This window comes from Dendropsophus ebraccatus, chromosome 14 (assembly GCF_027789765.1).
Source record: "Dendropsophus ebraccatus isolate aDenEbr1 chromosome 14, aDenEbr1.pat, whole genome shotgun sequence".
In the NCBI taxonomy this organism is placed as follows: Eukaryota; Metazoa; Chordata; class Amphibia; order Anura; family Hylidae; genus Dendropsophus; species Dendropsophus ebraccatus.
In genome coordinates, this window is record NC_091467.1 from 15,433,777 (window position 1) to 15,456,553 (window position 22,777).

At 43.9% G+C, this 22,777-nt stretch overlaps 1 protein-coding gene and 1 pseudogene across 1 annotated transcript; one reads left to right on the forward strand and one right to left on the reverse strand.

Annotated features, from left to right (window-relative positions):
* LOC138772585 (catenin alpha-1 pseudogene) overlaps nt 1-22,777 on the reverse strand; it is a 719,716-nt pseudogene that overhangs the window by 480,564 nt on the left and 216,375 nt on the right.
* LOC138771793 (amine oxidase [copper-containing] 3-like) lies at nt 10,676-17,694 on the forward strand. The gene is made up of 4 exons (XM_069951795.1): nt 10,676-12,318; nt 13,702-13,987; nt 14,304-14,433; nt 17,366-17,694. The coding sequence occupies exons 1-4, from the start codon at nt 10,737-10,739 to the stop codon at nt 17,651-17,653; spliced, it is 2,286 nt and encodes a 761-aa protein (XP_069807896.1). The 5' UTR covers nt 10,676-10,736; the 3' UTR covers nt 17,654-17,694.

Here is a 22,777-nt window from a genome sequence, read left to right on the forward strand (position 1 = left end):
AACACCACACAGCACACTGTATTCTCTACCTGTAACACCACACAGCACACTGTATTCTCTACCTGTAACACCACACAGCACGCTGTATTCTCTACCTGTAACACCACACAGCACGCTGTATTCTCTACCTGTAACACCACACAGCCCACTGTATTCTCTACCTGTAACACCACACAGCACGCTGTATTCTCTACCTGTAACACCATACAGCACACTGTATTCTCTACCTGTAACACCACACAGCATGCTGTATTCTTTACCTGTAACACCACACAGCACGCTCTACCTGTAACACCACACAACACGCTGTATTCTCTACCTGTAACACTACACAGCACGCTGTATTCTCTACCTGTAACACCACACAGCACGCTGTATTCTCTACCTGTAACACCACACAGCACACTGTATTCTCTACCTGTAACACCACACAGCACGCTGTATTCTCTACCTGTAACACCACACAGCACGCTCTACCTGTATCACCACACAACACGCTGTATTCTCTACCTATAACACCACACAGCACACTGTATTCTCTACCTGTAACACTACACAGCACGCTGTATTCTCTACCTGTAACACCACACAGCACACTGTATTCTCTACCTGTTACACCATACAGCACGCTGTATTCTCTACCTGTAACACCACACAGCACCCTGTATTCTCTACCTGTAACACCACACAGCACTCTGTATTCTCTACCTGTAACACCACACAGCACACTGTATTCTCTACCTGTAAAACCACACAGCACACTGTATTCTCTGGCTGTAACATCACACAGCACGCTGTATTCTCTACCTGTAACACCACACAGCACGCTGTATTCTCTACCTGTAACACCACACAGCCCGCTGTATTCTCTACCTGTAACACCACACAGCCCGCTGTATTCTCTACCTGTAACACCACACAGCACTGTATTCTCTACCTGTAACACCACACAGCACACTGTATTCTCTACCTGTAACACCACACAGCACATTGTATTCTCTACCTGTACCACCACACAGCACTGTATTCTTTCCCTGTAACACCACACAGCATGCTGTATTCTCTACCTGTAACACCACACAGCACTGTATTCTCTACCTGTAACACCACGCTGTATTCTCTTCCTGTAACACCACACAGCACACTGTATTCTCTACCTGTAACAGCACTGTATTCTCTACCTGCAACACCACACAGCACATTGTATTCTCTACCTGTAACACCACACAGCACGCTGTATTCTCTACCTGTAACACCACACAGCACGCTGTATTCTCTACCTGGAACACCACACAGCACGCTGTATTCTCTACCTGTAACACCACACAGCGCTGTATTCTCTACCTGTAACATCACACAGCACTGTATTCTCTACCTGTAATACCACACAGCACACTGTATTCTCTACCTGTAACACCACACAGCACACTGTATTCTCTACCTGTAACACCACACAGCACGCTGTATTCTCTACCTGTAACACCACACAACACGCTGTATTCTCTACCTGTAACACCACACAGCACACTGTATTCTCTACCTGTAACACCATACAGCACGCTGTATTCTCTACCTGTAACACCACACAGCACACTGTATTCTCTACCTGTAACACCACACAGCACGCTGTATTCTCTACCTGTAACACCACACAGCACGCTCTACCTGTAACACCACACAACACGCTGTATTCTCTACCTGTAACACCACACAGCACACTGTATTCTCTACCTGTAACACTACACAGCACGCTGTATTCTCTACCTGTAACACCACACAGCACACTGTATTCTCTACCTGTAACACCATACAGCACGCTGTATTCTCTACCTGTAACACCACACAGCACCCTGTATTCTCTACCTGTAACACCACACAGCACTCTGTATTCTCTACCTGTAACACCACACAGCACACTGTATTCTCTACCTGTAACACCACAAAGCACACTGTATTCTCTGGCTGTAACATCACACAGCACGCTGTATTCTCTACCTGTAACACCACACAGCACGCTGTATTCTCTACCTGTAACACCACACAGCCCGCTGTATTCTCTACCTGTAACACCACATAGCCCGCTGTATTCTCTACCTGTTACACCACACAGCACTGTATTCTCTACCTGTAACACCACACAGCACACTGTATTCTCTACCTGTAACACCACACAGCACATTGTATTCTCTACCTGTAACACCACACAGCACATTGTATTCTCTACCTGTAACACCACACAGCACTGTATTCTTTCCCTGTAACACCACACAGCATGCTGTATTCTCTACCTGTAACACCACACAGCACTGTATTCTCTACCTGTAACACCACGCTGTATTCTCTTCCTGTAACACCACACAGCACACTGTATTCTCTACCTGTAACACCACACAGCACGCTGTATTCTCTGCCCTGTAACACCACACAGCACACTGTATTCTCTACCTGTAACACCACACAGCACGCTGTATTCTCTGCCCTGTAACACCACACAGCACGCTGTATTCTCTACCCTGTAACACCACACAGCACACTGTATTCTCTACCTGTAACACCACACAGCACACTGTATTCTCTACCTGTAACACCAGACAGCACACTGTATTCTCTACCTGTAACACCACACAGCACGCTGTATTCTCTACCTGTAACACCACACAGCACACTGTATTCTCTACCTGTAACACCACACAGCACACTGTATTCTCTACCTGTAACACCATACAGCACGCTGTATTCTCTACCTGTAACACCACACAGCACACTGTATTCTCTACCTGTAACACCACACAGCACACTGTATTCTCTGGCTGTAACATTACACAGCACGCTTTATTCTCTGCCTGTAACACCACACAACACACTGTATTCTCTACCTGTAACACCACACAGCACACTGTATTCTCTGGCTGTAACATCACACAGCACGCTGTATTCTCTACCTGTAACACCACACAGCACTGTATTCTCTACCTGTAACACCACACAGCCCGCTGTATTCTCTTCCTGTAACACCACACAGCACACTGTATTCTCTACCTGTAACAGCACTGTATTCTCTACCTGCAACACCACACAGCACATTGTATTCTCTACCTGTAACACCACACAGCACGCTGTATTCTCTACCTGTAACACCACACAGCACTGTATTCTCTACCTGTAACACCACACAGCACGCTGTATTCTCCACCTGTAACACCACACAGCACACTGTATTCTCTACCTGTAACACCACACAGCACGCTGTATTCTCTACCTGTAACACCACACAGCCCGCTGTATTCTCTTCCTGTAACACCACACAGCCCGCTGTATTCTCTACCTGTAACACCACACAGCACTGTATTCTCTACCTGTAACACCACACAGCACACTGTATTCTCTACCTGTAACACCATACAGCCCGCTGTATTCTCTACCTGTAACACCACACAGCCCGCTGCATTCTCTTCCTGTAACACCACACAGCACACTGTATTCTCTACCTGTAACAGCACTGTATTCTCTACCTGCAACACCACACAGCACATTGTATTCTCTACCTGTAACACCACACAGCACACTGTATTCTCTACCTGTAACACCACACAGCACACTGTATTCTCTACCTGTAACACCACACTGTATTCTCTACCTGTAACACCACACAGCATGCTGTATTCTCTACCTGTAACACCACACAGCACGCTGTATTCTCTACCTGTAACACCACACAGCACACTGTATTCTCTACCTGTAACACCACACAGCACGCTGTATTCTCTACCTGTAACACCACACAGCACACTGTATTCTCTACCTGTAACACCACACAGCACGCTGTATCCTCTCCCTGTAACACCACACAGCATGCTGTATTCTCTACCTGGAACACCACACAGCACGCTGTATTCTCTACCCTGTAACACCACACAGCACGCTGTATTCTCTACCTGTAACACCAGACAGCACACTGTATTCTCTACCTGTAACACCACACAGCACTGTATTCTCTACCTGTAACACCACACAGCACACTGTATTCTCTACCTGTAACACCACACAGCACACTGTATTCTCTACCTGTAACACCACACTGTATTCTCTACCTGTAACACCACACAGCACGCTGTATTCTCTACCTGTAACACCACACAGCACACTGTATTCTCTACCTGTAACACCACACTGTATTCTTTACCTGTAACACCACACAGCACGCTGTATTCTCTACATGTAACACCACACAGCACACTGTATTCTCTACCTGTAACACCACACAGCACACTGTATTCTCTACCTGTAACACCACACTGTATTCTCTACCTGTAACACCACACAGCACGCTGTATTCTCTACCTGTAACACCACACAGCACGCTGTATTCTCTACCTGTAACACCACACAGCATGCTGTATTCTCTACCTGTAACACCACACAGCACACTGTATTCTCTACCTGTAACACCACACAGCACGCTGTATTCTCTACCTGTAACACCACACAGCACACTGTATTCTCTACCTGTAACACCAAACAGCATGCTGTATTCTCTACCTGTATCGTCACACAGTACGCTGTATTCTCTACCTGTAACACCACACAGCACTGTATTCTCTTCCTGTAACACCACACAGCATGCTGTATTCTCTTCATGTAACACCACACAGCACACTGTATTCTCTACCTGTAACACCATACAGCACGCTGTATTCTCTACCTGTAACACCACACAGCACACTGTATTCTCTACCTGTAACACCACACAGCACACTGTATTCTCTGGCTGTAACATCACACAGCACGCTTTATTCTCTGCCTGTAACACCACACAGCACACTGTATTCTCTACCTGTAACACCACACAGCACACTGTATTCTCTGGCTGTAACATCACACAGCACTGTATTCTCTACCTGTAACACCACACAGCCCGCTGTATTCTCTTCCTGTAACACCACACAGCACACTGTATTCTCTACCTGTAACACCATACAGCACGCTGTATTCTCTACCTGTAACACCACACAGCACGCTGTATTCTCTACCTGCAACACCACACAGCACGCTGTATTCTCTACCTGTAACACCACACAGCACGCTGTATTCTCTACCTGTAACACCACACAGCACTGTATTCTCTACCTGTAACACCACACAGCACGCTGTATTCTCCACCTGTAACACCACACAGCACACTGTATTCTCTACCTGTAACACCACACAGCACGCTGTATTCTCTACCTGTAACACCACACAGCCCGCTGTATTCTCTACCTGTAACACCACACAGCCCGCTGTATTCTCTACCTGTAACACCACACAGCACTGTATTCTCTACCTGTAACACCACACAGCACACTGTATTCTCTACCTGTAACACCATACAGCCCGCTGTATTCTCTACCTGTAACACCACACAGCCCGCTGTATTCTCTTCCTGTAACACCACACAGCACACTGTATTCTCTACCTGTAACAGCACTGTATTCTCTACCTGCAACACCACACAGCACATTGTATTCTCTACCTGTAACACCACACAGCACACTGTATTCTCTACCTGTAACACCACACAGCACACTGTATTCTCTACCTGTAACACCACACTGTATTCTCTACCTGTAACACCACACAGCATGCTGTATTCTCTACCTGTAACACCACACAGCACGCTGTATTCTCTACCTGTAACACCACACAGCATGCTGTATTCTCTACCTGTAACACCACACAGCACACTGTATTCTCTACCTGTAACACCACACAGCACGCTGTATTCTCTACCTGTAACACCACACAGCACGCTGTATCCTCTCCCTGTAACACCACACAGCATGCTGTATTCTCTACCTGGAACACCACACAGCACGCTGTATTCTCTACCCTGTAACACCACACAGCACACTGTATTCTCTACCTGTAACACCACACAGCACGCTGTATTCTCTACCTGTAACACCACACAGCACACTGTATTCTCTACCTGTAACACCAGACAGCACACTGTATTCTCTACCTGTAACACCACACAGCACTGTATTCTCTACCTGTAACACCACACAGCACACTGTATTCTCTACCTGTAACACCACACAGCACACTGTATTCTCTACCTGTAACACCACACTGTATTCTTTACCTGTAACACCACACAGCACGCTGTATTCTCTACCTGTAACACCACACAGCACACTGTATTCTCTACCTGTAACACCACACAGCACACTGTATTCTCAACCTGTAACACCACACAGCACACTATATTCTCTACCTGTAACACCACACAGCACACTGTATTCTCTACCTGTAACACCACACAGCACACTGTATTCTCTACCTGTAACACCACACAGCACGCTGTATTCTCTACCTGTAACACCACACAGCACACTGTATTCTCTACCTGTAACACCACACTGTATTCTCTACCTGTAACACCACACAGCACGCTGTATTCTCTACCTGTAACACCACACAGCACACTGTATTCTCTACCTGTATCGTCACACAGTGCGCTGTATTCTCTACCTGTAACACCACACAGCACACTGTATTCTCTACCTGTAACACCACACAGCACTGTATTCTCTTCCTGTAACACCACACAGCACACTGTATTCTCTACCTGTAACACCACACAGCACACTGTATTCTCTACCTGTAACACCACACAGCACGCTGTATTCTCTACCTGTAACACCACACAGCACGCTGTATCCTCTCCCTGTAACACCACACAGCATGCTGTATTCTCTACCTGGAACACCACACAGCACGCTGTATTCTCTACCCTGTAACACCACACAGCACACTGTATTCTCTACCTGTAACACCACACAGCACACTGTATTCTCTACCTGTAACACCACACAGCACACTGTATTCTCTACCTGTAACACCACACTGTATTCTCTACCTGTAACACCACACAGCATGCTGTATTCTCTACCTGTAACACCACACAGCACGCTGTATTCTCTACCTGTAACACCACACAGCATGCTGTATTCTCTACCTGTAACACCACACAGCACACTGTATTCTCTACCTGTAACACCACACAGCACGCTGTATTCTCTACCTGTAACACCACACAGCACGCTGTATCCTCTCCCTGTAACACCACACAGCATGCTGTATTCTCTACCTGGAACACCACACAGCACGCTGTATTCTCTACCCTGTAACACCACACAGCACACTGTATTCTCTACCTGTAACACCACACAGCACGCTGTATTCTCTACCTGTAACACCACACAGCACACTGTATTCTCTACCTGTAACACCAGACAGCACACTGTATTCTCTACCTGTAACACCACACAGCACTGTATTCTCTACCTGTAACACCACACAGCACACTGTATTCTCTACCTGTAACACCACACAGCACACTGTATTCTCTACCTGTAACACCACACTGTATTCTTTACCTGTAACACCACACAGCACGCTGTATTCTCTACCTGTAACACCACACAGCACACTGTATTCTCTACCTGTAACACCACACAGCACACTGTATTCTCAACCTGTAACACCACACAGCACACTATATTCTCTACCTGTAACACCACACAGCACACTGTATTCTCTACCTGTAACACCACACAGCACACTGTATTCTCTACCTGTAACACCACACAGCACGCTGTATTCTCTACCTGTAACACCACACAGCACACTGTATTCTCTACCTGTAACACCACACAGCACACTGTATTCTCTACCTGTAACACCACACTGTATTCTCTACCTGTAACACCACACAGCACGCTGTATTCTCTACCTGTAACACCACACAGCACACTGTATTCTCTACCTGTATCGTCACACAGTGCGCTGTATTCTCTACCTGTAACACCACACAGCACACTGTATTCTCTACCTGTAACACCACACAGCACTGTATTCTCTTCCTGTAACACCACACAGCACACTGTATTCTCTACCTGTAACACCACACAGCACACTGTATTCTCTACCTGTAATGCTGATATTGAAATAAAGCAAAGAACTTTAAAAAAAAAAAAATTTCTTTCATCTCCACGAGCAACGCGCATATTATGATTAAGCATCTTTTATCTTTGAGGTTGAGCCACACAATAAGGAAATCATCTGATATAATCTTACATGGGATATACTATTTATGCCTTGTTTTTTCTCCAGATGGGACTGTCAGTGCCGGCTCTGATCCTCTCTGCAGTTTAGCATCATTTACTTGTGTTACTGCATCATTTTTGTGAGTACGCTGTAGTACTGCAATGAAACTCCAACATGTGTGAACACAGCCCTAATTTCACTGCTGAGTTTTGCACAGTGAAGTTGAAACACCTGCTTCTGGCCGGTCAGAAATGGTGAATCACGCCCTGCCCCCTGTCTGCATCATCAGCCTGTGCTCAGCAGACACACACAATGTGAGACAGAGGCATGGAAGATTTGTCCCTAAGGTGGGAGAGCAGTGGGAGCAGGAGAATTTGCACAGAGGCCATTATTCTTTACTTCCTGGATTTCTATCAACTACCAGTATGGCAGAACTGTACAGATATGGTAATACATTGTATAGATAGACACATCTATATAACTTTTAATGTACTTTTAATAGAAAACAAATTTTCCTTATCCGGAGTTCCCCTTTAAGGTGTCACCTTGTTTTGCTGCTCTCTAACAGGAATTGTAAGGCGTGGTGCACCCATATGGCAAATAAGTCCAGAGTCTGGGGTTGAAGTAAACAGCGGCTTCTGTAGAAATTTCAGGTGCAAAAAAATATGAGTGAGGTTTTTTTTTTGTTGTTGTTTTCTCAAATGGGGAGGCCTGCACTGAGGAGGGAGGGGGTTGCATGCTTCCTAACTACCAGGGGCGATAACTACATAGGAGGGAGAGGGGTTAACTACCAGGAGAGGTACCTATATGGAGGGAGGAGACTAACTACAAGGGGAGATGTCTAGGGAAGGGGGCTAACTACCATGGGAGATAACTTTATGGAGGGGGGTAACTACCAATGGTGATTACCTACAGTGGGGTCCCTATATGGGGTATACTGCATACTAGTGGGCTTACTACTGGGGGGGGGGGGGGTACTTACAGGGAGATGCCTACCTACCAGAGAAACTACCTATGGGGGGGAATAGCAATATGTGCTATATAAATGTGTTATATAGATGCACATGACTACTATATAGGGGCACATAATAACCTCTTAAAGGGACTTTCTCACAATGTTTTCAGAAATACTTTAAGTGATAGCTATATACATTTACAAAGAAGGTTGACTGTTCTCATTTATTTCCTTCAGGGGCGGACATATAGCCGGGTCAAGGAGGGGCAAGGGGCAAGTTTTCCCTGGTGGTGGGAATGGGGCCCACGATGTCAGATGTATCTTACATTGAGTGAATAGAGGACATGCAGCATTCCATTGTATGCTGTACATTCTCCATTCCTCTTCTCCAGAATTCCAGAGCTTCCTCCTCCATCGGTCCAGTCAGCATGAAACAGCAGGTCATGACCCAGAATCCCCTCTGCCGTGCTGCCTGTCCTGTACATCATGTGCCCCTCCCCCCAGCTGTATTCCAATCTCTACTCCTGACCCCTCCACAGCAGTCCCGGGATGGATGGAGCAGATCTGACACTCACATCATGTCCATTTTCACGTGGGAAATGCAAAGGATTTATTGCAGATTTTCCCCTTTAAATAATGATATTACACATGACCCAGGTTTACCAATGCGTTCAAGGCTGTGTTCACACTACGTTTTTTAAGTCCGTCTTTTTTTATCAGTTTTTTGCAAAAAACTGATGCATTTGTGTGCATCTGTTTTGATCAGTATTTTCAGTTGACTTCCATTATAAAAAAAAATGAATCAAAATGGATCAAAACGGATCCGTTTTTTTTAACGTACACAAAAACATAGTCGAACTTATTTTGTATCGGTTTTTTTTTGTATAATGGAAGTCAGTGGAAAAATGGATCAAAACAGATGCACACAAATGCATCAGTTTTTGTCATCCCTTTTTCATCCGGTTTTTGCATTAAACGGATGAAAAAATTGGTGCAAAAACGTAGTGCGAACCCCGCCTAAGGGTCCTTTCACATGGCACAAATAATTAAGCATCTGGGCGGCACGAGCGACGGCGAGCTCCTCAGTTCCTCGAAAGTATTGCCCATAGCAACCAATCAGAGCTCAGCTTTGATTTTACCAGTGCTCGTTCGGATATGAAAGGTGAGCTGTGATTGGGTGATTTGCCCCTAGCAACCACTTTTTTTTTTCTTTTACACATTGATAAATATTCCTTATGTTAGGATGTGGCTACAGTTAAATAATATGGAGGCTGCCCCACCATATACTCCTGCAGGCTCCCTACAAGACTTGGCACAGTATGATGCGATGCACACTGAGGTCATAGAGATTATCTGCACCAGGGTTGGTGTTTAGGTTATGGGGGGCACAGGCACATTCTTTGTACAGGGGCCCGCAGCAGTCTGTCCGTGTGTCCGCCCTGGATTTCCTCACTACTACATGATAATGACTGTTGTAGCAATGATCTTTGACACTACAGATGGGAGTGACTGTGGTATCTGAGTAGAATGTTAAAGGATTCTGGGAGACTCTTCTTCAGCATCCTCCCACTTTTCCAGCTTCCATGTAGGAAGTTAAATAGGCAGGAATGAGGGAAAGATATTCCTTCTGAGCCAAGGCAAGGGAGCAACCCTAACACTGGAGGAGCTGAGGCTTTAATGCAGCACAAACATGAATGTTAAGGTCGTCACCGCGCTCCTGATCCTGGCAGTCGCCACCATTTTGGCTTTGGTTTCTGTACTTTTATTTGGATCCAAAACAAAACCCTGCAGTTCTGGAAATCAGAGAACGCCGGCATCGAAGCACAATGACCAGAGCTTGGTGTTTGCAGACCTGACCCCTGAAGAACTTGACACAGTTGTGGAATATCTTAAGAAGAACATCAAGGAGACATTTGTGGACATCTCCACTGCTAATCCTTCCTCCAACTGCATATATTCCGTGGAACTGCTGCCTCCTAGGAAACAAGATGCCTTATTGTACCTGGATAAGGGAGGACCCAAGCCCAAGAGAGAAGCTCTGGCTGTCGTGTATTTTGGAAGTTATTCTACTCCTGAGATTAAGGAATACGTTGTGGGACCTCTTCCCAATCCGACATACAATAATGATGTCACCCTCCAGAAATACAAGGGCAAACTGCCTTATCATCGTAGACCAGTCATTGGCAGTGAGTACAATCAGATACGGCAGCACTTTCTTACCAAAGAGTACCCCAAGGCAAAAAGTTTCCTTAAGGAAGTATTGGGTTATGATGAGTCGGACAGTGAATATTTTAGCATTTTGTCTACTGCTCCAAGAGGGTTTACATCCGGAGACAGGAAAACCTGGTTTATTATCTTCCTTAACACCCGGGGTAGTGGATATTTCCTGAGTCCAACCGGGTTGGAGATTCTGATCAACCATGAGAACCTTGATCTGAATAGGTGGAAAGTGGAAAAGGTGTTTTATAACAATGTGTACTTGGAAAGTATGTCAGAACTGGAGGAGAAATACAAGAAGGGACAATTGAAGGTTGTTAAGATGAAAATGCCAGATCGTAAGGACGCCCTTGGCGCCATGAATCCTCCAAAAACCTCAGTCTCTGATATCCCTCTACAGTATGAACCACAAGGTGCTCGATACAGCGTCAAGAACAACCAAGTGCTGTTCCAACACTGGAGTTTTGCATTTGGGGTCAATGTGAACAGTGGACTCAGGTTATATGATATCAAGTTCAAGGGGGAAAGGATAGTCTACGAGCTTAGCATCCAAGAAGCTATATCAGTCTATGGGTCCAATGCTCCTACAGGAATGTCGACAAGGTACATGGATGGACACTTTGGTATTGGCCGTTCTGTCTTCCAGTTGGTTCGTGGTATTGAATGTCCTTATTCTGCCACCTTCAGAGATACCCATTACTTGCTGGACTCGGACAGCTCGGTTCTTAACAAGGGATCCATCTGTATATTTGAACTCAACACCGGCATTCCTTTAAGACGTCACTTCTCGAGTCTCGGTTCATCCTACTATGGGGGTTTGGCCAGTACCGTTTTGACCATAAGAACCATTGCCACCCTCGGAAATTACGATTATGTCTTTGACTTTATGTTCTATCAAAATGGGGCTATCGAGTCGAAAGTTTCTGCAACAGGATATATTAGCACGTCTTTCTACACGGAAGCAGGGCTACAACATGGGCATAGAGTGGGGCCTCATACCCTGGGGACCATCCATACACATTTTATAAATTATAAGGTGGACCTGGACGTTGGAGGTAAGTAAACCTCTATATAAACTATAAACCTGTTACATACATACAATAGGGATCAATCACTGCAGTAGTGTTAAACTTCAGTCCCTACACATATAATATCATTGTCCAATCTGAAGAACTAGTATGGTTTATTAAGCTGTATTTCACACCTGATGAACCATAGAAGGGGAATACTGGGAGTACTCAAACAGACAATCCAATGCACAGTACACTGTAATAAAGGAGATTACTGCAAATTCATGACCAGCACTTAGGGCTATGAATAGATTTTCTCTATTGCTATATCATGTATAATACTGGATGTATGGAAAATACTCCTCACCATCATTACAATATGCCACATGCTCATAGATGTACAAGCGTGTGCATCAAGGTAAGAACAGCACATTTGCAAAGAAAGGAATAAGCCACTGCCAGACATCTCTGGTGGCAGCTTATCTTCAGGGAGAACAAAGATTTAGGCATCTATCTGCTTCAGTTATTGTACTGAGCTGAGTGCTAAGCAGGGAGAGGTGGGGAGGGAGGAGGCATGCATTCTGCAGCTCAGCATGTCTGTATATGGCTATGTTCACACTGCGTATATGTCCGGCCGCATATTTTCGCAGCCGGACATATACGCGGTAAACTCCGGCCGGAAATTTACGCTACTTGCGGCCGGCTTCGTACGGACGGCGAACTTACGCCCAAAGTCTACTTACGCTTCTCGAGCGCCCTACGTAGCGATCTGACAGCGGTCTTTTACTTGGAAAGCTTCGCCTAGCCCCGGACACCCCACAGAACCTTTTGGATCGGCACAAAAAGCTGCAAAAATGAAGAAATCACCACTCTGTACGGGACCGCATGTAACGCTACGGGCGTAAGTTCCGGCATTTTCGTACGCAAACAATGGTCTGGTTCATTTTTTACGCCGGCGTGTACGATCCGGGTGTAAGTTCGTACGTAGTGTGAACTGTGCGGCAGTACTTCGTATACTTTCCATTATACGCAAACTACGTAAGAATCCGTCCGCTTATTCACGGAACGCGCTACGGCCGGAAACTTACGTAGTGTGAACATAGCCTTATTTTGTATATTATAGCTATAGATTACCAGTAAGATTTCCATAACTAGATAATTTGAACCCAATGATGGAATAGAACCATACTTGTCTATGGATAGTGTACAATACTGCAGATTAGCTTCATGGAAGTGAATGGAGTTGAACTATAGTACCGCACATGACCTGTAGATGCATGTGACACAGCTGTTGGATGTTTCCCTAATCCTGTTTATTCTAGGACACTTGGCATGTGCAGAGCGAAAGTTACATGTCTCAGATGTATCCTCTGTCCTATACAATAGCCTGTGATCTCCTCTAAACCCTATGTAAATATTTGGTTCCAGGAATAAATAATTCTCTTGTTGCACTTGACATGGAGTTTGAAGATCTGACTGTTCCTTGGAATCCAGAACGGACATTGCAGCAAACTAGACTCATCAAGAAAGTTCTGGAGTCGGAGAACCAGGCAGCGTTTCTGCAGCACGGCCCCATGCCTCGCTACATACAGTTTGCCAGCAAGCAGAAGAATAAGTGGAATCATGAACGTGGCTACAGGATCCAGATAGTCAGCTTTGCAGGAGACTATCTACCAGAGAAGAGTTCCATTCACAACTCAATGAACTGGGCCAAGTAAGTGGAGTACTAATCTACTAAAATATTTGGCAAGAATTGTTCAATAATCCTAGCTTTGGTGTCAACGCTTAATTTACATCTACCACTGTCTATCCACTCCAGATGATCCACACACTTCCTGAAAGGTAAATTAAGTTCTAAATCAAAGCATATGTTAAACCAAAGTGTTCCTAGATTGCTGTTAAAGCTAAAGCTCCATCCACTCTTTAAATGGTTACTGTCTGCGTGCTTAGGATGATCCACACTGTTCCTGAAAGGTAAATCACCAGAGCTATGTCATGCCATTACAAATGTATATTCTTGTGCCTTCTAGGTATAAGCTGGCCGTAACCAAACAAAAGGATGAAGAACAGGCCAGCAGCAACATTTATAACCAAAATGACCCATGGTCGCCCTCCGTCCAGTTCTCTAAGTTTCTTAACAATGAAAATATTCAAGATCAGGTGAGTATTTAGGGACCTATAGCCACATCAATGTTTCTTGGTGACCTTTTCCTAATATGTTCTATACTGACAGATATAGCGGTGTCATGTGGAAATACGACCCATTGACTTGATTGGGCAAAATCCCTCAAATTGTAAACATGACTTGAATTCGGAGGTGCTGACTGGCCTAAAGAAAGGCCCGTTTGGTGGAACTGAGGGAGTCACATTTCTTCTTAAAGGGGAATTATCAGCAGGTAGTTCTGGTATGTCCCTATTGCGCAGGAGACGCTTTGGATGAAGATGTCTCTTCCCGTGCCCTTAGTCGTTTATTCCTTGGTCCGGTAAGACCATTAGGAGCACTGCCCCGCCCCTAAACGATGATCTGCTCCCGACTGGGGCGGGCAGGATCGGTGCGCAATAGGGACATATCAGCAGGTTAGATTCGTCTACCCTGCTAATAGTTCCCCTTTAAGGTGAGTGTCGAAATATACATGGGATTCTGCTGGGAATTTTGGGAAAAGAGATGTAAACTATCGCTCTCACCCATGAAGAACAGGTGCCATCAATTATTTTATATACTCATACAACTAGAATCCAAACTGATCAATCACTTCTCTAAGCTGCACAAAGAAATTGTAGAAAAGAACTACAAAGGCCATAAATAAGACTGTAGAGAAGATATGTAAAGATACAAATAGTGCAACAGTGAACATCAAATATAAATGCGAAATAAATGATCAGAATGAACCATGTAGGTTAAGTGGTGGCTAAAATGTTACACACACCTGCTTCTAATCGTCACCAGGATCAACACTAAAATAGCCAAGGGTCATATTACACGGCCCAATGACTTTCTGTAAGCGAGCACCGATCTCCTAGATCGCCACTCACTTACTGAGTCCATACACCGCCAGGTAATCGGGCAGCAAGGACTGCACAGACATCATTAGTGATGTCCGTGCAGTCCTTTAATAAACTTCTACATACTTCTCCACAGTCCCTGATATCCTGCTAGTTTCGGCCCGCAGGAGCGGGCTGAAGCTAGCAGGACATCAGGGAGCGCGGAGAGGTATGTAGGAATGTATAATTATTATTATTTTTTACATATTCATCAGCTGTCGGCAGCACATCGCTATTACATGTAGCAATGCGCGGTCGTTGGCTGATGATTTTAGGTCTGGACCCAAAGAAATGTTCAGCCAATGATCGTTTCATTGGCTGATTGTTGACTATTACAAGGAACAATAATCGGCCGAATATGGATTATCGCGCTGTGTAAAAGGGCCCTAAAATAAAGATCACAATATTAAAAAAAAATGTATAAATATTAGAATATAGTATAGTATAATACTAACTATAGTATAATAATAACTATATGATAGTATAATAAAAATGATACCAAAGCATTGACATGTTTTAATGTCGGATATTTCCCTAGAATAGCTTGAATAGCTACGTCGTGATAAAATGATAGCAGAACTGGTTGTTGTCCGTATCTCGCTTATCTTTAGGCTTCAGGCTGTCTTTTTGGGTACAGATAAGCTAGAAACAGATAATAACCAGTATCATTTTACCATGACATATAACATTCACGCTCCGAGATAAGAGCTTTCCTTTCTTTTATATGTGGTCTCAGTAGTTTCACCATGCAGCTTCTTCTGCTTGACCGTTGCAGAGAGAAGAGATGGATAAATCTGTTTGGATTCTAGATTCTAGTTAAAAAACTGTATGGTTTTAATAAATCCTGGCCTGGCACAGTCCCTGTGTTCCTTCGTTCTCCTAGATTGCCAGTGCATGAGTGATGTCACTTGTGTGCAAGGCAGCTGGAATAATGAACACCCTGGGTTAGGTGAGTATGTGTATAGGGGGACGGGCTCTTGTGGTTGAAGGTGCAATTCTGCCTCCAGCCACAAGGTGGACTGTTGGGTAGGAAGCCAATGGCATTTAACTGTTGTCACGAATGCACACAGTAAAGGGCCAGGGGCCTGTGGGCCCCCTTAGGGTGCGGGCCCCATAGCAGTGGCATAGTCTGCCTTTATGGTAGCTACACCACTGGTTATAGGTAAGCTAAATGACTTTATAGAGAAAAAATATTAAAAATGAAAAATTGATTATTATATACCATCAGAAAGTGCAAACGCATAAACCTAGGTGGAAAAAACGACCCAAAGGGGAGATGGTGACTATTCTATTGCCCAAAAAAACTATGGAGTCACCCATGTATGCAGCACCCAGCACCCAACTGAGCCTGATAATAAACCTCGCTGAATAGACCCACACCTGTGCTCCTCCAATTCATTTTTGTTTAACTTCTTCTGGATCCTCTATATTTCTGACTATTAAAGGGGAACTCCAATACTTCAAAAAAAAAAAACACAGTTTTTATACTTACCCTCACTCCTGATTCCATCTGTGTTCAAAATTCCCGCCGTTCCTGGAGCTTCGGTCAGCATATTTGTTTCTTCTTTACTCCCTGCTTCTTCAGCTGAAGAGTATCAGATGACTGACAGTTTGCTCAGCCAATCGGATCTGAGCAAGCTGTGAGTCATCTGATGATGTAGTAGAGGGGAACTGGCCTAAGGGATGCTACTTAGGCCAGCCTCCATCTGCTAGTGCCGAAATCAGCTCAAGATGCCGCCGGCTGAAGAACCCCTGGTCCATAGTGATCAGGTAAGTATGAATTTACTACACTTCTGGGAGGATAGATAAGGAAGGGGGACAGAAATGTGATTGAAGCCCTTTACAAAGTTATATAACTTTGTAATGTGTTCTAATTACCGGGGGGAAAAAACTTTCACAGGAGTTGTCCTTTAAATATGTCCTGAATATATATTTTCTGGGTCAGTATGATAACCCCATAGAAATCACAGTGCAAGTAAGTTCATGTCAGTAAGAAGACTAATTCTCAGGCCTTTGGTGTCAACTTCAATAACTTCTATTCCCTCCTTAGGATTTGGTGGCTTGGATAACAGCCGGCTTCCTACACATCCCTCACTCAGAGGACGTCCCCAACACAGTGACGGCAGGCAATGGGGTGGGCTTTTACCTAAGACCTTACAACTACTTCACTGAGGACCCTTCAGTCTTTTCCGAGGACTCTGTGTATTTTGTGCCGGATGATGACCTCACGTCGTGTAAAGTCAATCCCCTAGCCTGTTTATCTCAGACAGCCTCATGTGCTCCTAAAACACCATCTTTTACCTACAATGGGTTTGATAATACGTATGTAATCCTCTAGGAAACTTATTTCAGGCAGCTATAACCTAGGTCATGGGTCTCCAAACTGCGGCCCTCCAACTGTTGCAAAACTACATTTCCCATCATGCCTGGACAGCCAAATCCAAAGCTTTAGCTGTCCAGGCATGATGGGAGTTGTAGTTTCACAACAGCTGGAGGGCCGCAGTTTGGAGACCCATGACCTAGGGGGTTTTGATTGATGTCAACCACTTTTCAGTAGAGACATCTGCACATTAAAAGGATTATCCAGCGCTATAAAAACATGGCCACTTTCTTCCAGAGACAGCCCCACTCTTGTCTCCAGTTTGGGCGAGGTTTTGCTGCTCAGTTCCATTGAAGTGAATGGAGCTTAATTGCAAACCGCACCTGAACTGGAGCCAAGAGTCGTGTTGTCTCTGAAAGAAAGTGGCCATGTTTTTGTAGCACTGGATAATCCTTTTAATGAAGGTCTCATCTTTGATAAATACAATATCTACCTGTTCCCAGCACTATGTGTAACTGGTTTGGATCCTAACTATTAAAGAGATATTCCACTCACACACAGGTTTTGATATGTTGCTGCCCATGATGAGACTAACAATTCCTTCCATACTTGTTATTATCTATTCAGTCTCCTTCCCCCAGCTCTAAGCTTCTACTTTCTGCTGAAGACACAAGAATCTGTGTGTGAGCTTTTCTGTCCGTCTCCCCCTCCTCCCCCCTCCCTTCTGAGATGGCTGATTTAAACTAATCCCTGGCAGGCTTTATCTGCAACTTTGAAGCTTCTTTGTAATTCTGGGAGGGTTCATCACGGCAACTTGACCTCAGAATAACCCACTCAGCATTACAAAGAAGCTACAATGTTGCAGATAAAGCCAGCCAGGGACTTGTTTACGAATAAAGATCAGCACATTGTACATAGATTTCTGACATAGCAGAAAAACATGGTATGGTAGATCAAGTTCCTCCAAAAGCCATCATTGTACTTGTTGTTGTCTCACATAACTACATTTACTGACACCATCTATCGCCTGAATTACTCAGCACCATGATAGATAAAATTGAAACATTATGCAGCTTCTTCATCTTAGGTCAGGATTATATCCCCGGCCAAGGCCCCACTGAGATGAAGCTAAAATGGTGCAAAATTGACAAATAAAAGTAAAATGAATGATGGGATATTGTGGGATATTATATGTCTGTATATTTCTTATTGTCAAATAAAAAGAATTTACCAACAATAGTTTTATGGCCGCATTCTTTTTTTATTTGATCAATATTTGTAAATAATAAAATCGAAAGGGCCGATTATCACGCGGCCCGGCCTCATGATTGATCGAGGTTTGCCAAGGGCCACAAACTAGCGACAATAAAGGAGATTAATGTTTGCTTGCAGTGTATTTAAAAGGCAAAATTATCTTTCATATCAACTGGGGTGGGAAAGTTATTTAGATTTAGCATTTACTGCTATTTAAAAAGTCTTATCAGCTGCTGTATGTCCTGCAGGAAGTGGTGTATTCTTTCCAGCGTGACACAGTGCTCTCTGCTGCCACCTCTGTCCATATCAGGAATTGTCCAGAGCAGTAGCAAATCTCCATAGAAAACCTCTTCTGCTCTGACCACTTCCTGCAAAACATACAGCAACTGATAAGTACTGGGGGATTTGAGATTTTTAAATAGAAGTTAATGACAAATCTATATAACTTTTGACACCAGTTGATCTGAAAGAAAAACAAAAATCACCGGTACCTCTTGGGGGCTATGTTCACACTACTTATATTTCAGTCAGTATTGTGGTCCTCATATTGCAACCAAAACCAGGAGTGGATTAAAAACACAGAAAGGATCTGTTCACACAATGTTGAAATCGAGTGGATGGCCGCCATTTAATGGCAAATATTTGCTGTTATTGTAAAACAACGGCTGTTATATTGAAATAATGGCCGTTATTTACTGTTATATGGCGGCCATCCACTCAATTACAACATTGTGTGAACAGATCCTTTCTGTGTTTTTAATCCACTCCTGGTTTTGGTTGCAATATGAGGACCACAATACTGACTGAAATATACGTAGTGTGAACATAGCCTAAATGTGGAGCCAAGCAACATGAACGATCGCTTTATCTCCCTGTATCTCCTACTCTGGGGAGTGCCCCATGGTATCCAAGAACATCGGAAATATAGCAATACCCTTTAAGCCCATTGGAACGTGGATACATCTGTGCCACTCCTCAGGCCCACTAGACCATGACTGGCTTTGGCACTACATAATCCAGCCAAGCCACAGGTGCCATCCCATTCAAGTATCATTCTCCCAGGCCATTCCCCAGTGACCTGTGTTACATCTGCACAGCGGAGCAATCCAGGCTAATGGCTCAACTTGGAGAAACTAAGACTGTTCAGTAAAGCTGGTCATACATGGGAAATAACATTAACACCTCATTCCACCACAAACATAGATGCTAGACTTAGCGGCAGCATCAGCAACAATGGGGAGGGGGAGATGATTTGTGCTAGCCTCCTCTAGCAGCAGCTTATCTCTGGCTTGAGTTGTTTGTGCCTCACTCTGGCACGCCTCACCACTAATTCCTCCTCCCTCTTCTTCATGAATAATCAATGCTGCCCGGCCTCCTGCTCGCTCAGTGGTCAGCCAGTGTTTCTGATTGCAGATCAGTCCCCTGTAGGCCGGTTATGTCTGAAAGAAACACTAAGATATGGTTGAATCTCTGAGCCTTAATGTGTTGGAGCTGTGGTCTAGGGGCAACTCACCTGTCTAGAGACCACCAGCAGTTCTTTCTATGCTTCTTTATTGTATTTATATATTTTTTTTTTTTCATTATTGTATGATTTCTAAAAGTGCAAAGATTTAGCAATCAGGTCCAAATTAGTTTTACAATGATTTTTTTTTTTTAATACAATGATGCAAAAAATAAGAAAATAAATATAGTTATTTATTTCCATCAGGGGATTTAAACCAAAGAAAGACAGATGCACGAGGCACCGGACCACGGGTGCCTAGTGGTAAATACGGCCCTGCATGTGAGGGTTATAGGTGACCACTAATGGTACCCGGCTGTTCTACTCCTTTTGCTTATATTCCAGGAGGCTTTGTCTTGGAATTCTTTTGGCTCTGCGGATCTGTTCATCTATAGTTATTGGATGGTAGCCTTGTTTTAAGAATGTCTCTCTTAAAGATGATAGGTGGTGTTCTCTATCTTTATCATCAGAACAAATCCTAATGTATCTCAGGGCTTGGCTATAGATGATGGACTTCTTTGTGTGGTTTGGATGAAAGCTGCTCCATTTTAGGTATGCTGGGTGGCCTGTAGGTTTCTTGTAGATCAATGTTTGTATGGTGTTGTTCTCTATAGATATAGTTGTGTCCAGGAAATGTATTTTGGATTTTGAGTATCTGAGTGTGAGTTTAATGGTGGGATGGAATTTATTAAAGTTTCTGTGAAAGGTAAGCCATTCCTCTTCAGATACTGTCCAAATTATGAGTAGATCATCTCTGTGCCGGAAATATGCCAGATCATACAAATTATTAGGAACTCCTCCTCCATTTTGCCAATGAAGAGATTGGCATATTGGGGAGACATTTTGCTTCCCATAGCACTTCCCATACATTGCAGATATCGGTGGTGTCCTGGATATAACTGGGTGTTTGCCTCACCAAGGGCTTTAAAATATTTTCAACCCAGCCCAACCCAGATTATTGGTCTCCCTGGATTACCTTCTTTATGTATTTTTGGTAAGATGTAGAAAGTCCCATTTTGGGACTATACACAGTGGGACAATACAATCACTGATGCTTTTTCATGTACATCCTCCAATGTGGTCTATGTGTACACGATGCCCCACAAGGGTTTACATAGGGGAAACAAAACAGAAATTACAGACTAGAATGAATTTACATAGACATACAATAAAAAGAAGTCTTACAACCCCTGTAGGCCAACTTTTTTCAGGACTGGACCATAGAATAATGGATTTACAGGTTATGATACTCAAAGGTCACTTCCAGAGTGACAGAGAGAAGAAAGTGTGGGAATTCAAATTGATAAAAACCTTCCAGTCATTAACACTTGGACTAACAATCATAAACAGAAGCAAAGTCGGAACACTCTTCTACTGCAACCAAGTTGGGGTTTATTCAGCTAGCAAGCTGGTCATCAAATGCAGACAGATAAAAGGCAACAGCTGTTTCACACGACGCAGTGTGCTTCTTCACAGCCCTTAGTGAAGAAGCACTCTGCGTCGTGTGAAACAGCTGTTGCCTGTTATCTGTCTGCATCTGATGACCAACTTGCTAGCTGAATACCAACTTGGTTGCAGTGGAAGAGTGCTCTGACTTTGCTTCTGTTTATGATCGTATTTTGAGGACCATCTATCCTTCGTCTTCGTGAGCACCCTGAGCAACGGGGATCAAGACATGGTGAGTCCAAGTGCCATGGCCTAAAAGTGGTATGAGTGGTGCGATTTACATGGGCACACTCCACAGATAAGACTGAACTGACCAAGAATCTTGGACTTCTAAATAAGCTTTAATTTACAAGTCCTTTTTATTGCACTGGCTTATCTATGTGATGTATATACCCCCTGCCACCCATCCTTATTCATAAATGTCTCTCTTTTCTTGCTTTTAACATCCCTAAAATGTTGTGCTGTTTTATTCCACGGAGCGATAATCGGCTGAATCAGGCCCTTAACAGGACAGGCAAAACAAGGATGTCACTGCCTAATAGATTATACCAGGGGGGAGCATAATAGTAATCCTCTCCGACATGTGCAGGCATTGAAGTAGTTATTGTGTCCACCTCAAGCATGGACCAAAGACACATGCTGTAGCCCAGGAGGTGTGGGGTTAAAGGGCTAAGTGCATTCTTGTGAAAAGCCCCCCTCCCCCATTACAGAGTTAATTGCCTTTATTCACAAAAAGCTGGCCATCAATCGCTACAACAAAACTGTGTTCATTTTGTATCAATTTGCTGACCAAAAGTTTTGACCCAAAAGATCAGCAAAGGGCCTTTTTGCTATTGTTATATTATTTGTCCTTTGTACATAATATTTTTATTTAATTATTTAATTATTTTGTTTTATTCAGATTAAATGTCAACTTTTAAGTAAATTGTAGAGTTTCTTTC